Raw genomic sequence first — 16107 nt, forward strand, 5'->3', positions numbered from 1 at the left:
ATGGAATTTAGTGAGATGGGTTCAGCTATAAATCCCTCATCTTTATTCCTACAACGTGCATGCATGAACATGTTGAAATATAAGATCATGAGTAGAAAGTACAAGGGGTGCATTTTCCTTCTCTTGGTCATCATTAATGGAGCTTTTCTTCATGCTTGGCCCTATGGCAGTAATAAAAGATATTATGATTTCAAGGTTCAAACAACTTCTGTAACAAAACTGTGCAAAACATCAACTATTATCACAGTGAACGGGATGTACCCAGGTCCATCTATCTATGCACAGGAAGATGACAGGGTGATTGTAAAAGTCACAAATCTTACACCGTACAATCTCTCAATCCATTGGTAATTAAATAGCGAAATCATTGATTTAATCCTTCTATATTAACTCATCTTTCAGGCTATTAAGTTGGCACTAATTGTGATACAGGCATGGAATTCGACAGAGGCTAACTTGCTGGTTCGACGGTCCTGCTTATGTGACTCAGTGCCCAATTAAAGCAGGTCAAAGTTTCACCCACAAATTTACATTGCTCAACCAACGTGGAACACTCTTTTGGCATGCCCACATATCCTGGCTCAGAGCCACTGTTCATGGCCCTCTTATCATCTACCCCAAGCAAGGGGCCAATTACCCATTTCAAATCCCTTTCCAGGAGCACGTTATTGTTCTGGGTATTCGCAAATTATACTGCAGGAGCTTCGTTTTGTCTTGTTTGTATGTAGCTATGCTTGTATATACATATTCGTGCGTGTATTATGACAGGGGAGTACTGGCTTCGGGACATCCAAGACTTGGAAAAGCATGTGAAGGACTCGGGGGGAGGTCCACCAGGATCAGATGCTTACATTCTTAATGGTCATCCTGGTCCACTGCACAACTGTTCTAAAAGGGGTACACTTTTTTCTCTTGCAACTGATTAAAGTCCCAGCATTTTCAAGTAGAGATGGCGATAGAGTGGGGAAGGGGCAAATACTTTAATCTCTGTCTCAGGAAAAACTTTTTCTCATTCTCATTTCATCTCTGATACGGCGATGACGGGAAATCTATATCTCCTCTTAGTAGAGAAAATTTCTCTTTCCTTTTTCTCCCATTCCCACAAGGAAAATTTTTCACAATTTTTTTCTTTATCTTAACTAGAAAGATAATGAAATATTTATTAAATATTAGAATATATTTGTAATAATTCAAAACTTTTAAAAGTAATTTAACATATAAGAGTTTATGATATATATAGGGGAGAGAATGAACAAAAAAGAAGACAAGTTGGAGAGAGGATAGGTCAGAATTTTATTCATCCTTGTTTCTGATTACTTGAATTTTATCCATCCTCGTCTTATCTTCATCTCCATCTTTATTTTTATCGGATAGTCCTCTCTTTATTTAGAAAGGGGCGAGTTGAAAACCCGGTTTCTTAGGGCAAATTGCTATCTCTACTTTTTAGATGATATTGAATGGAAGTCCTTCAATTTAATCTTGTGCAGATGTGTACAGCATCGACGTTACTAAAGGGAAGACATATCTTTTAAGAATAATCAATGCAGCTCTCAACATGGAACATTTTTTTGGTGTGGCTAATCATAGCATGACTGTTGTTGAAGCAGATGGAAGAGTACACAAAGCCCTTCAATACCTCGTTTCTAATGCTAACTCCAGGCCAAACTTGCAATGTTTTACTTACTGCAAATCAGCCCCATGGAAAATACTACATGGCCATGGCCCCTTATATGCCAGCCAAAAATGTCCCATTCTTGAGCAAAACCTCCTATGCAATTCTCAATTATATTAAACCTTCTAAGTCAATCGAAAAATCTTATCACCAAAGGTCATTGGAAACTTACAAGCCCATCTTGCCTTGTGTGAATGACTCTGATTCTGTTCAAGCATTCACAGACCAGATTAGAAGTTTATACCCAAATGTGCATTGGTCACCCATTGATGTTCCTTTGAAAATTGACAAAACCTTGTTCTTTGCAATTGGGTTGAATGTGTTTAGTTGCAGCTCCTCGGATCCTGATAAATGTCAAGGGCCAAATGGGGGGGTTTTTGCAGCTTCAGTTAATAACATAACATTCAGAAGACCAATGGTATCTCTCTTGAATGCATACTATAACAATTTAGGCGGGTACTTTACTGCAGACTTCCCTGATAAGCCAGAAAAGTTGTATGATTTTGTGAATGGGGCTCCAAATAATATTGGTGTGGATACACAGCCTGCAATTGGGACTCGAGTCAGTGTGCTGGAGTATGGCTGGAGTGTTGAAGTCATATTTCAGGACACTGGCACTGTAGGCACAGAGAACCATCCAATACATTTACATGGCTTCAGCTTCTATCTTTTGGGCTCAGGATTTGGGAATTTTAACTCCACCACAGCCACTCTTAATTTGCATGATCCTCCTTACCGGAACACGGTTGGTGTGCCAGTGGGGGATGGGCTGTCATCCGGTTCAGAGCTGACAATCCTGGTAAACCAACTAATTTAGTGTGCTTAAAAGCTTGACTGTTTCATTGCCTTACTGGATAACAGGATCGTAATTGCTAGAGACAAAAGTTATATTAGGATGCTTATAAGTAGGGTTGTCAATTGGGCTTACTGAATCAGGTCTGGTTTGTTTAAGCCTGAGCTAGTGAAAAATTTTAGGGTAACAATTCAAGGCTAAAATTTTTTGTTCAGACCTATTCCATTAAAATATTTTGGACTTCGATTTTATTTTAGGTCTATTTCAGACCTATTTTATAACTTTCAAAACTTGTATAAAAACACTTTTTACGATTTCCTAACAAGTTTAAAAATTTGACAAATACACCCTTGTTCACAATAAATTTTTGCGCTTATCAACCTTAGGCTTAAACATAGGTTACTTAAGCCTAAGGTTCGATAACTTAATAAATAAATTTTTTTGTGCAGTCCCACCTAAAGCCCAAATTTTGTTTGGATAAAAACTGAATTTTTCAGATTGAACAATCAGGCTTCAAGCTAGCCCAATGCAAATGACAGTCTTACTTACAAGTTACATAAATGTTAGCTAAATAAGCATTAGAATTGTATTTTAAGATGCCTGAAAACTTTGCGTCAATTGCTTCACAGGAGTATGGTTCATGCACTGCCATCTAGAGGTGCATACAACTTGGGGACTTTCTATGGCTTTTCTAGTGAAAAATGGCAAAGGTAAAATGCAGACTTTGCCACCGCCGCCTCCTGATCTTCCATTATGTTAGGTGAGTTCCAGTGGCAAATTTCTGCTTGCCCTTTCCCACAACATCTGCACTCCTGCACGTATATAATATAGTAGTTTTTAGTTGCTGTGTGTTTTAGTATTTTGTAAGCTGAAGCGTTGTGAATAGAAGATGCACCAGAGGAACCATTATTATTGCAACAGAGTAAAGATCTCAGAAGTGTGGACTCTGATGATTTGCATCATACTGCTCCATTTCTTGTGTAAAATATGAAATGTTAAGGTGTTAGCTATTTCTTGGATACCTCGGAGTTTGCACAATAATAAAATTATGTGTATCTAGTTTTGAATATCTGATTGAATATTCAGGTGATGTGTACTGAAATATATAATGATACATCATTTGAGTATCTAATTCAGTGTTAAAAAATAAGTATACATAATATTGCTTTTGACACAATCCACGATGTTGAAACTTCAGTTTTAGTTTATGGGTCCATGCTTAAGATTAGCCCAACTTATTGGTGATTATTAATCGTTTGACTAGTTGAGTTTGATAGCGCCCACACTAAATTTTTATCCAACTAAAGGGATTTGATCCAAACTGTTCTTAGAGTGATTTTTGGTTTCAATGAATAGAGTTTGAGTAGAGTTGCATCAATTTGAGATCAAGTCGTCGAAAATTTATTAACAAATTTATCTTTTTTAATAGTTTTTTTTTCTAATATTTTCTCATATGACCTTTTTTTTTCATCTTTAGTAATTTTTTTTTCGATGGATTTTTCAATAAACTTATCATCAATAGACAAGTCAAACTTGATCCTAAACTAGCATTTGTTTTAATTCAATTCAAATTCATCCTTATATCCAACCCAAATTTAAACTTATTAATTTCTCTCTCTCTCTCTCTCTCTATATGTGAACAAAATCTTAAGTTTAAACATTTCTATATCTCTCTCTATATGTAAAGAATAAAATCTTAATTACCATGATTAGCTCCATTAATCTCCGAACAATTCCAATTAAATTTTCTTCCTAATATTCTTCAATTGACAACCCAAAATTAATAAATTTTTTTACAAATTTGTCTCACCAGGCTGTTCACGGTGTACAGTCCTTCTCCTTTGATTGGACGAGACTTATCTAATTGAAATGGAATTAATTCGTTGTAGATACTAAAATACCCTTAGAAAGATTCTCAAATAACAGCAACAAACGGTGCTTAACCTAACTGGGAAGGGGCACTTTCGTCCGAGAATTATGAGTCCAGAATTTCCTGGACCTTTCCATCCATTTATCCAGGGGTTGGGGTTTTTAATTCTTGTAATAAGTGAACCTTACGCACGCTTTTTTTTTTTTTGAAAGCTCCGATGATAATCAAAATTCCATCCCAATCTAATTAACTTGTACTTCTAGCTTTAATCAATCGTTTTCCCCCACATTGAAATCACAAACTTTACTGGGTTTTCTTTATCAATCAAGTACAGTCGACAACTCGCTCAGAGTGAAGAGAAGAGGTACCTTTTTTACCACTATGCTTTTACTTCTATCTATTTTTTTTAATGGTTAAATCTGTTAATTTAATTGTTATTTTTTATATTTTTGTTTGGATAAAATGTTTTCGTTGTTAAAAGTTTGCAACTTGAATTTGACAGGTGGTTTGGTTGTTGTTGTGTTGTAAGTAATGAAATTTCATCTGTTAATGCTATTGAAGGTTCGATATTCTTTTAGAGGGTAATTGAATCAAGGGTATTTTGTGTTCGGGCCTAAAATGCCATCTGCTGCTCTAACCAAACTGAACCCTGCTGTTTGTTCTGGCTTTCGAAGAGTTTGCAATTCAACAAGTTTTTTCGGACGAGGAAAACTCTTGTTGGGAAAGTCTAGGTCATCTGAGGTTTTGCCATATTCAATTCGGTTGTTATCTGAGACCTCAGGGTTTAATTTAAGTGGTCCTTGTGGGAGGAGTTCAATGGCTGCTTCTGGTACTAAAGCTGTTTTTGGAGATGTTTACATTGATGATTTAGTTTCGTGTAGTAGTAATGGCTTAGACTTAGCAAAACCAAGTAATGTTTATTTCAATGATAGACGTCAGAACCGATGCCAAATAGCTACTATGAGTTTGAGAAAACAGGAATCACCAAGTAATAAGCTTCTTTGTGGGTATTATGTTTTTGATTCTGTGAGAAAGAATTGGAACTCTAATTTTCTTGTTGGCCCATGGTTGAAAAATATTCATACCTCCTCTTCTGTGTGCTTCTCTACTGGGGCTGCTCATGATGTGTCCTTTGATGGTGGTTCTCATGATGAACAGCTTGCAAGTTCCTCTATTGCATCTGACCAGTATGTGCTCTCATCTTGATTTATTTTGTTTTATTTTCTTTGTTGCTTTATTGTTAGTTTCATCTTAGAATACCCATTGCATTGTCTTGTGCTCACTGGATAGTAATTGATCATAAGGTGCCTTAGTGCTCTTATTGAACTTCTACTATTCAAAATTTGCTAAAAATTCCTTTAGATTTTAGTTATTGCTGTCATAGACTCAGCAGCACTACGACAAGTAGCTTCTATCTCATACTCTCATGATAACAGACTTTGCTTCTATAATTCCCTTATGACTTTCATTACTCCCTGTTTTATCCTATCTTCTGCGTGGCATTTGCTTTAGAACTATTCTAGGAGAGAGACACTTGAAGCTACTATCAGGATCATGCTACCTGCCACATCCAGCTAAAGAAGAAACAGGTGGAGAGGATGCTCACTTTATTTGTGCAGATGAGCAAGCCATTGGTGTAGCAGATGGTGTAGGGGGCTGGGCAGATGTTGGTGTTGATGCAGGAGAATTTTCCCGTGAACTTATGTCTCATTCAGTGACGGCGATTCGTGATGAGCCCAAGGGTGAAATTGACCCAGCGAGGGTGTTGGAGAAGGCCCACTCAAGTACAAAAGCAAAGGGTTCATCAACAGCCTGCATCATTGCCCTTACAAGCAAGGTTTTTTTTTTCCTCTAGCCATTCATGCACATCCCTTTCTTATACTATTTTTTAGAAATAGCCCTTGATAGTAAGTGTTTGAGAATACAGTTTAGGTAATAGAATGTACAATCTTCTTCTGTTTTTTCTCAGTGATGATTGTATTTGACTGCTATCTTTGAGGAGACATTCTATAATTATTTTGTTCATTTTTCAGTGTTAAGTGGTGTTTGTTTTTAATCTGAAAGCTAAATGCATCTTTTGGCTGAATATGTTTGAATATGCAAGTCTAATTGATATGTTTGTTAGTTTTTTTATCTAATGCTGGACATAAGTTCTGAGTTCTTTGTTTTTATATAGGTAAACATCTTAAAATTGGTGTTTTGATACATTTGTCCATATAAAATATAATATATTCTTATATTTTTACATGTTTTAAACCATTTAAAATTATCAAATTTATGAAAATCATAACATAGCAAATGTATTAAAATTTTAAATAATTATGTTATTATATTTTTTAATGTAATATTTGAAAAACAAAAATAATGAAAAAATCAGAAGAAGACGAATAATAAATAATGCATAAGGGTTTTGTTAAAAATGGAATTATGTAAATTTAATAGAGGTGTTATTGACAACATAAAACTATTATTTATTAAGATGTATTTGTATTCAGATAGAAGCCAAATGTTTTAGTTTTTTACTTATATCTGATAAATAAACTTAAGTTAAAAAATAAACAAGCCAAAAAATATATTAATCTTCTAAATTTAATTACATTCAATCTTCAGATCAATAAACAAACAGCCCTTTAGTTTCCGTATCGTGGTGATTCCTGTTTGAAGAACTTGAGACTGACTTGATGGACTTCATCAGATTACGACAATTGTGGTTGAATGGAAGAGTGTAGCTAATTTATTAATTAGTATGCGTTGTGTCAACAAAATTTCAGTTATTTTGGTTTCAATCTCTGATGTTGAGACAACTTTTAGAGGTTGTTTGGTCATTTCTCTTGTAGACAAGTTAGCACTAAAACATTTCGTGGGGTGTGTTTTTGTGTTTCTGAAATGTTTTTTTTTTTTTTTAAATCTAAAGCGCCTTGGAATTGGTATGAAATGTTTCTGGGCCGTTTCAGAAATTCTAGAAAAGTTTGAAACGTGTTTTAGTAACTAAAAAACGTTTTTTTGTATAAAATTTTTTTACATGTTGACTTTTGTAAACAACTTCAAACCCCACCTCATACTGGTTTTGTCTTTTCAATATTCCAACATCTGAAGCTCCTCTCCTCTTTCGTTTTGTCCTTTTTCCCACTATTTGTTGTCTCCTTCCCATTATCAGTTCCCTTCCTACTATCTATTTCGCCATTCTCTCCACTATTTATTTGTTGTTTATAGAAATCTATTCAAAGCCTGAGAAACATTAAAGACCTTTATATGATGTGATTATGTGTCCTATTATAAGCTGCATCCACTAAATCCATCCACTTGTGTTTTAAGAAAAAAAATTACGGAGAGAGAATAGTAAATAACATGGTTATTAACTGTTCGGTTTTTGGGAGTGTTAATTTTTTTTTTTTTGCTGATCAAAGGCTTGGATCATAATTTACATTTGCCGGCTCAAAGGCTTGCAGAGGTAGAAACAATTCATTAAGCTTTAGTTTGTACTTTATAGGGAGACTTCGGTTTAGATTGGCCGAAACAGTTCATACTTAAAAGCTTACAGCAGTAAAAACTAAGTTTCACTAGGCATTTCTTTCCGCACACTTTTAAATAATTTAAAAGATAAAAATTTTGTACACTTGCAAATGAAAGGGAAAAAAATAATAAAGGTTAATTGTTCTTATATTATGTCAAAAAGTCTGTAAACTTTTAAAGAAATAATAAAGGTTGTTGTATTTTTTAAATAAAATTTTGGCATTTATAATAAAACTTTTATATTTTTCATATTTACCCGTTTTCCCATATTCCCATTTCTTATATTTTTTAGCAAAGATGTTTTAGCATTTTTGTTTCTACATTTCCGTTTCTGTGCTACTTAGCTTGTAGATTGAGGAAAATTTGTTTTACCATTGAGGTGATTGGGAACCTATTTTCTAGTCATGTGTTGGAAGCGAAGATTTTCCTTTTCCTGTAACAGCAATCCATAGAGCATCAAACATCTACTGAGCTTGATAAGACCATTAAATGTACTGTAGAATTGAGTTTTAGTTTGAAGATGCTTAAATTTCTGACTAAGATTGGTTGTATGCTTAACATATAGTTCTGTATGTATGTGTTGGCTGCTTAGAAGCAATGGCCACTTATAGTTTATCCAATATCTCTGCATTTATTAGGGCCTAAAATGTAAAAATTTCTCAGGATGGTTCACATGTGCACTTTTGTGCGTTCCCTAGTGTAAAGAAAGCAAATTTTATCATATTCTACCATGTGGTTTAATATTTTCCATTTTTGTCTTCTTTTAACAGGGAATACATGCAATTAATCTGGGAGACAGTGGATTCATTGTTGTTAGAGACGGATGTACTATCTTCCAGTCTCCAGTGCAGCAGCATGGCTTCAATTTTACGTATCAACTAGAGAGTGGCAATACTGGTGATCTACCCAGCTCTGGTCAGGTTAGTTTGCCATTCATACTTCGCACTAGCTACAATCTAAATAGTATTCTTACTTTTGTCCTTTTTGTTTGGACCATTCTGTATCTGTGCAAGTGAATATTTTTTTGGCTTATTACTGGTCATATTTAGGTCATCCATTAGCCAGTCTCAAATAATTGGTCATTTGTGTATTGTAACGTTGCAATTTTCATTTTAATGATGGAATTTATTGAAATAGGGCTTTTATCATGAATGAACTAAAGAGATGCATTAAGTTACAAAACCCTTCAAAAAAAGACACACTTAGTGGTCAGTGGCTATAAGATCTAACAAAAAAGTGATTTAGCTTAATAAAAAAACTTAAATAAAGTTCATTACTGCCAGTTTCGTTCCACCTTTAAATTTAAGGTTTGTAATGTGACCACTAAAAGAAATTAAGTCTGCTGTCTTTTAGTTTTCAGTTTAGAGATTTATGTTGTTGCAACATTCACTATCCAATACCGCCAATTTTGCCAACTGCTAATCTGAATTCACAATTTCACTACACAAACTCTATGAATATGATGATTTAATACAGAAACAAAATCTTAATGCATGGCCTAGCAAAAAAAAAAAAAAAAAATCTTAATGCATAAAGAACCATTGTGCTTGATTTGGGTAACACACCTAATAAAAAACAAGTACAATGAGATAAAGAATATCAAATTATCCACAAACAAAAAAAAAATCCAAATTTGCGTCATCACACAATTGAGATGACATGATTTCCTAAAATTTATCTGATGGAGTAGCAAAGAATAAGATAGATAATCTAGAAATCAAGGACATATGGAAATAGAGAGAATAAAGGAGGATAGAATTGAAGGGAGAACAAACAAGAAAGGAGTAGAAAAGAACTAGAACAAGATAAAAGGTATAGAATTAGATTCATGATTTTCCTCCTTTTCTTGTTCACCCTAGTCTTATTCTTCTTCACCTCTATCATTATGGGGAGATTTCTTCAGTATCTATTTATCTTATTCTTCTCCACCTCTGTCAATACGAGGAGAAGAATAAGACAAGATACATTATTTGATAGAGCAGAACAAGATGGGAAGAATAGTAAGAAAGAATAAGATGGATTATCTGATAGAGTGGGGAGACTAGCAAGAAAGAAGAAGACAGATTATTTGGTGAGAGTAGTAGAAAAGAGACAAGAGTGGCAGAAAATGACTAGAACAAGATATATTATTTGATTGAGCATACTAGATAAAAGAATCTCAAGAATCTAGAGCATAATAGATGGGAAGAGAGGCAAGATTCTTGAAAACTCAAGAAGAACTAAGAGAGGAAGAAACAATACATAGTTAGAGAGCCAATATCTTTATTTAATCAATAATAGGCTTAAAAACTAAATTTTAATCAAAATATAACAATAATAATCTTAATTATAATTAAACAATGAAATATTCTTATCATAGTTAAGAAAGAAACGATGAAATAAAAGACATTCACAAAATAGAATTCTAAAATACCCGGCATATAATTAAGTCTTAACAGTTTTGACCTTTATATGTAGGTTTTGGGAAGTTTTGTAAGTCGTGTCTCCTTTTTAATTTATTTTTGAAAATATGTTAACCGAAATGCTAATAGCCCATAAAGTTTATTAGAAAACAATTAGACTTTTTTCCTTAATAAATATCTCTTTTAACAATTCCTGCCATTGATTATAGGAGAGATTTTTTCCCCAACCTTCCTGTTCCTGCATATATTGGTTCATGACCAAAGGTTTTACTTTATGCATCATTTTGCGGTGTCCAAGATCTTCTCCACCCCATCTTTCATTAGCTGATTTCCTCCTCTCATTTTTTTTTTCTGTGGATCTGGATTTTTTTATTAGTTCAGAATGAAGTAGTTGGATTCTGATGAGAACCAAACCCAGAAATTGCAGGTAACAGAGAAAAAAAAAACCAGCAGCTCTCACAGAGAAATTACTTAGAAAAATAGCAAAATGAATATGCATAAAGCTATGTACACCTGATGATTTTTTGTCTACCTAGACAAAGCTTATGTCAAAGTGATAAGCTTCCAATATGAGGTTGTATGGGAATTTATAGGCATAGGCTACGTACACCTGATGATTTTTTATATCTTTGGGATTTGAAACCCGATGCCAATGTCCTTTCTTTATTTCCCAGTTTGATCTAATTGAAAGAAATTCAAATGTGAAATGATAAGAATAAAAGACTTAAGACTGAAAAGTGAATTCTGGCCATGTCATTCTATACCAATTAATACATTTTGGGCATCCTCAACAAATTGACTTACAAAATGAGAGCAACTTATGAAGTTGGTTGAAGAGAGAACAGACCAGAAGATTTAGGTAAAACCATTAGTTGTGAACTAATATTTGCAGCAACAGCTTGTGGCTGAGCAGACGGAAAAGTAAATGAATTCTGTGTTTGTTTTGAGCTTCAAGAATTTTATACTATGACAACTAGATTATTTCATTTCTTTAGCTAAATTTGTTTTTGTAGTATTCACTTGATGTGTTATCATACCAGAAATATCTTATGAATGCTTTCCTCATTGTGAGTTTATAGTGAATGATTAAGCATTTTGAATGTATGAAGATTCCAAGCTATATCACAAACATAACCATAACCATCTCTTCTGGGATTAACCTTTTCAGGTTTTTACAATTCCTGTTGCCCCTGGTGATGTCATTGTCGCAGGAACTGATGGATTGTTTGACAACTTGTATAACAATGAGGTCACTGCTGTTGTTGTTCACACTGTACGTGCTGGCTTAGGACCCCAAGTGACAGCTCAGAAGATAGCAGCTTTGGCGCGTCAACGAGCACAGGATCGGAACAGGCAGACACCATTTTCAACCGCTGCTCAAGATGCTGGATTCCGCTATTATGGTGGCAAGCTTGATGATATAACTGTTGTGGTGTCTTACATAAGTAGCTCCAATAATGTCTGAGTCTGTTCAACATGTTCTTTTATCCTTTTTCATTGACCAGTACCGTTTGGAAGGCCATTAATCCTGTTCTATTTATGCTGAAACGTTGTTGAGCAAACTGTATTTCACCGTGCTTCTATAACATCTTTTGATTATGCAAAGTTTTGATGTTCATTGGTAACATTCGCCGCAAATTTGCGAATTGCGGCTAATTCTTGAAGGTTTTGGTTATGGTTAAGACTATTTGAGGCTAATTTTTGAATGTTAAATTGAGTGAAAGCTGGTTGAATGATGGGATATTTTACAAAGCTTATTTATTTACTGGGAGAGAACATGAGATCACTCGGTTCATTACATCAACAATGTTAAAACCAAGAGGAACAGGGCATTGTAGATTTTTATTGACACACAGCTATCCAAAGTGATGGAGGCTCCACTTTGGAGTTTAGGGAACAAGTATGAATCCTTCCAAGGACAAATGTTTTAGAATTCTTCTCTGCCCACGGCCACCTTCATTGTCTCGTTCTCTTCTCCAGGGTTCTTCTTCTTCTTCCTCTCTCCTTTGCCTTTCTTCTTCTTGTCTCCTGGCCTCTTCTTCCTCTTCCTTTGCTGCTTCTTCTCGTCTTCTCCTTTCTTCTTCTTGTTTTTCTCTCTCTTCCTCTCTTCTCCTTTTTTCTTCTTGTCTTTCTTTCTCTTTCTCTCTTCTCCTTTCTTCTTCTTCCTCCTCTTCCCTTTTCCTTTCTTCTTCTTCCTCTTCCCTTTCCCTTTCTTCTTCTTCTTCTCTCTTTTTAGCTTCTTCGTCTTCCCTTCCTTCTTCTTCTTCTTCTCTCTTTCGGGCTTCTTCTTCTTCACTTTCTTCCTCCTCTCTTCTCTTTTTCTCTTCTTCCTCTCTCTTCTTAGCTTCCTCTTCCTCCCTTTCCTTCTCAGTCTCCTCCTCCATTATGCTCTCCTCTTCCTCAGCACAAGATGTGCAATCCAATATGACTGACTCTGCCTGCTGCGCCAGCAGGTGAGTAATTGCTGTGTTAGATACATTGAAGGACATAGCCACGACTCTTTTATCCAACTTTTGTATCGCTGAGCTCTTTCCTGCTAGAAACTGAGGATAATTTCTCCTCCTTGTTGCACTAAATCCCACGAAAACAAATGAGTCATTGTTAAAAGACATCTGAGCCATGGGATGAAACCTATGTACAACAAATACATCTCCTTCCTGCACCCTAAACCTCATGTTTTTGCAGCTTTTTGCAGTAGTTGGACAAACGACACGAATCATCCCTTCTCCATGTAGCACTATTGCTATCTCTGTGGCCATTGGATTCCAATGCGGCCCCATCATCGAACCCTTTGTCAAGTTCACCATAAAAACTCCAATGTTTGAGTGCTTCAATGATTTCAAGTGTTTTCTATTCACTGTTAGGCTCCACCCGTTGCAGTTACTGAAATCTGGGTCAGCATCAAAGACATTATATGTTTTAGCTTTCTTCTTGTTGCCGCTAATGGCATATATGTTGAAACCTCCGCCGCCTACAGAGGCTTTCAGGAATCGATTTTCGAATTCCCAAAAGGTTGATTTCTTCTCCTCCCTTGGCAATGCATGAATAATAGGTGGGGGTCTTGTCGAATTTCTTAGCGCTTCGATTAAATCCTCAGACACCTATTGCACACAACAAATTGCATTAAATTTGTTTTAGCAGAAAAAGGCTTCGTGCTTCAGGTAGTCATGTACAAATATGAAGATTGAAAGATGAGATATTTCCCTACATGCATGGTTTCCAAATTTAAAACCTTCCGTGATTTGTTTAACGAGATGATAATTCCGTCCATAAAACTTACTTTTTGGCTAGTCTCTCTCTGGTCGGAGAATCCCACTCACCTCTCTCCGAACGGGGAAATATTCGATAAAGACGGAAACAAGGAAAATATATCTCTAACCTGTCATCTCTTTAATTTGACTTTTTCCAACAGGGTTTTTAAGGGATAGAGAAGGGAAAATATGAAGAATTTTTTAGCAATAATAGAGAAATTTTCTCTATGAAGAAACGACGGGCATTTCCCACCATCCCTGTATTGAAGATGGGGTGGAGACAAGGAAAAGTTTTTAGACAGAGATTAAAATATTCGATCTTTACCTCTCACCGTCATCTCTATTTGTTTATCTTATTATCAACATTCAAATTCCCAAATTAAGTCCTTGTAGTGATGTGATGCTACAATCTTGGTATTGTATTTTACCTTGAAAGCTGATTGCAGGACTTTGTCATCAAATCCTAGGACCAGATCACTAATGCTAGTGTATGCGCCAATTGCTGGTTCCTGCGTTTGTATTAACATGTTAACAAAGCAAGAAATGACAGTGATAATACACGATTAATAACAATTAAGCCTTACAAATGATTCTTCATCTATATTAGAAAACATTGCATGGATCCTAAGCTTCTCTCTCTCTGGCTCCAAATCGCTCTCCATAAAGAAAATAGACCCTGGCTGTAGTCTATACACATCTCCTCTCTTTATATTCAAGCTTACTGTGTCCTTCTCATCAGCCCAACTCAGCCTCCCACTTCCTACACTCACAAGCCAATATTAGAAATTTAGTTATCACTTGGTACACATTTATTGTCATTACGTTATCGGTTGTCATTTTATCCCAAGCATGACTATATACTTAAAATAGGATTGTAAAATGTAATTACCTGTGTGGACATAAAAGACCATGCCTGCATGGAGAAGTACAGGAAGAAAGAGAGAATTTGGCTCCAACGTGATGAACTGAAGATGATAAGGTCCTCTTGTTCCATCAAAGATTTTAACTCCAGAAATCTTTCCATATTCTGTCTCAACAAGAGATTTTCTTTCTCCTTTCTTCACCAGATACGTCACCTCTGAAGCATCCTCCTCATGATGAAGATCATTCACAGCTTCTACATTCAATAGAGATACAGAAAGAACAAGGAAAAAGAAGCAGAGTAGTGAGAGAGATCGAAGCAACAAAACGAAAGGTTGGTTCAACATCTTTGATTTGTATCAAAATGATTGTTCAGCTGGTGTCTATAAAGATGAAGAAAACCAGTTTACGTGTCTTCCATGATGACACGTGCATTCTCATGCAACACGTGGGGACTGCATGGAGATGCTGTTCCCGCTGGGGAACAAATTTGTTGATTGGTTTTTTTGTATATGCTTAAACGCCTCAATTCTCGCAAAGATGCTGCTTGATTTCAGCAACAACAAAATCGACTGAACTCTTACTGTTCTACTCGAAGAAGACGACCGGTGGGCTAGCCCAATTACAATAGGCTTGGTTCTTAGTTTCTAAGAAGTTGGGCCCATAGCGAATCATAATAGGCTTGATTTTCAGTAAGAACCGAACATTTTCAGATCAGGGCAACGTATGAATTGACAGGTCGGAGGACCACAACGGCCGAGCCTCCATGAGAATCGTTGATTAACTGGACCACCACCTGTTCAATTCAAGTCAGTCATAATCTCAAGTGGTACAGCAATAACAATTAATAATATACCTTTCATTATACGCCACATAACATCTTATGTACCTCATCTTCATTATTCTACTCATGATTTTCCATTCCTTTCAAATCATTCACATATATAAATCGTATGTAACACGGAAGAGTAGACAGAAAAGTAAAATAGTTATTTTTTAAAAAATGTAAAAGAAAAAAATATGAGAAAACGTATAAATATAAAATATATAAACTTTTTTTATAAATACCAAATTTTATTAAAAAATAATATAACCACCTGTTTTTCCTTAAAAGATACAATTAACTTTTTAGCAACAATAACGCACATTCAATTAACTTGTTCTGTCAACCAAAAATCAAATAAACAATTTTTATCAAATATGAGGAAATTGATTTTTCAAGCGTTTAAAACAGTTGGAGAAGTCAAAGATGGAAAGAAAATAAGTTTTAACAAGTTAAAGAGGAAAGAACTTTTAGATACCGAAGAGGAGTGGAAACAAAATCAAGATTAGGGTTTGAAATTGTGAAAGAGAATAAAATATGAAATTAATTTTTAATCGACAAAAATAAGGAAAAAATATATTTCTTTCTCTCCAAATGCATTTTGATATTTTTTATATTTTCCAAACGCTCCCAAAACGTTTCGTACCAATTCCGAGATTTCTAGTATAAATTCATAACTGTTCTGGCTGCAAATATACCTACTCAAATCCAGAACCCTAGGAAGAAGAGTGATTAGGAAGTAGTTGTGTTTAGAACATGTGGGTAAGTCTGAATAAAGAAAACTAAATGAATCGAGCAACAAATCCAAAGGATCCCCGTTTTAGAAAAGGCTGAAACACAGTAGAAAACAGAAGATCCGCCTGCCACTGTCAATAAGAAGCACATTCAAAGATCAGCTCCACCTCCACTAATTGTTTATAAC

General features: G+C 35.1%; 2 protein-coding genes and 1 pseudogene across 3 annotated transcripts; 2 read left to right on the forward strand and 1 right to left on the reverse strand.

The window, feature by feature from the left end:
- Positions 1 to 3534, forward strand: LOC123199548 (annotated as a pseudogene).
- A 966-nt stretch (positions 3535 to 4500) lies between these two features.
- On the forward strand, positions 4501 to 11850 carry LOC123199282 (probable protein phosphatase 2C 80). 2 transcript variants are annotated; one of them, XM_044614186.1, is made up of 5 exons: positions 4501 to 4699; positions 4897 to 5522; positions 5848 to 6172; positions 8619 to 8768; positions 11419 to 11850. In XM_044614186.1, the coding sequence occupies exons 2-5, from the start codon at positions 4954 to 4956 to the stop codon at positions 11713 to 11715; spliced, it is 1341 nt and encodes a 446-aa protein (XP_044470121.1). In that variant the 5' UTR covers positions 4501 to 4699; positions 4897 to 4953; the 3' UTR covers positions 11716 to 11850. The 2 variants fall into 2 exon arrangements, with proteins under 2 accessions (XP_044470121.1, XP_044470120.1); XM_044614185.1 differs by having other exon boundaries at positions 4502 to 4699; positions 4838 to 5522.
- A 141-nt stretch (positions 11851 to 11991) lies between these two features.
- LOC123199281 (vicilin-like seed storage protein At2g18540) lies at positions 11992 to 14724 on the reverse strand. The gene is made up of 4 exons (XM_044614184.1): positions 14391 to 14724; positions 14086 to 14261; positions 13930 to 14010; positions 11992 to 13351 (listed from the first exon to the last, which is right to left on the reverse strand). The coding sequence occupies exons 1-4, from the start codon at positions 14707 to 14709 to the stop codon at positions 12140 to 12142; spliced, it is 1788 nt and encodes a 595-aa protein (XP_044470119.1). The 5' UTR covers positions 14710 to 14724; the 3' UTR covers positions 11992 to 12139.
- Positions 14725 to 16107: the final 1383 nt, after the last annotated feature.

The sequence above is a fragment of the Mangifera indica genome, chromosome 16 (assembly GCF_011075055.1).
Source record: "Mangifera indica cultivar Alphonso chromosome 16, CATAS_Mindica_2.1, whole genome shotgun sequence".
Lineage (NCBI taxonomy): Eukaryota > Viridiplantae > Streptophyta > Magnoliopsida > Sapindales > Anacardiaceae > Mangifera > Mangifera indica.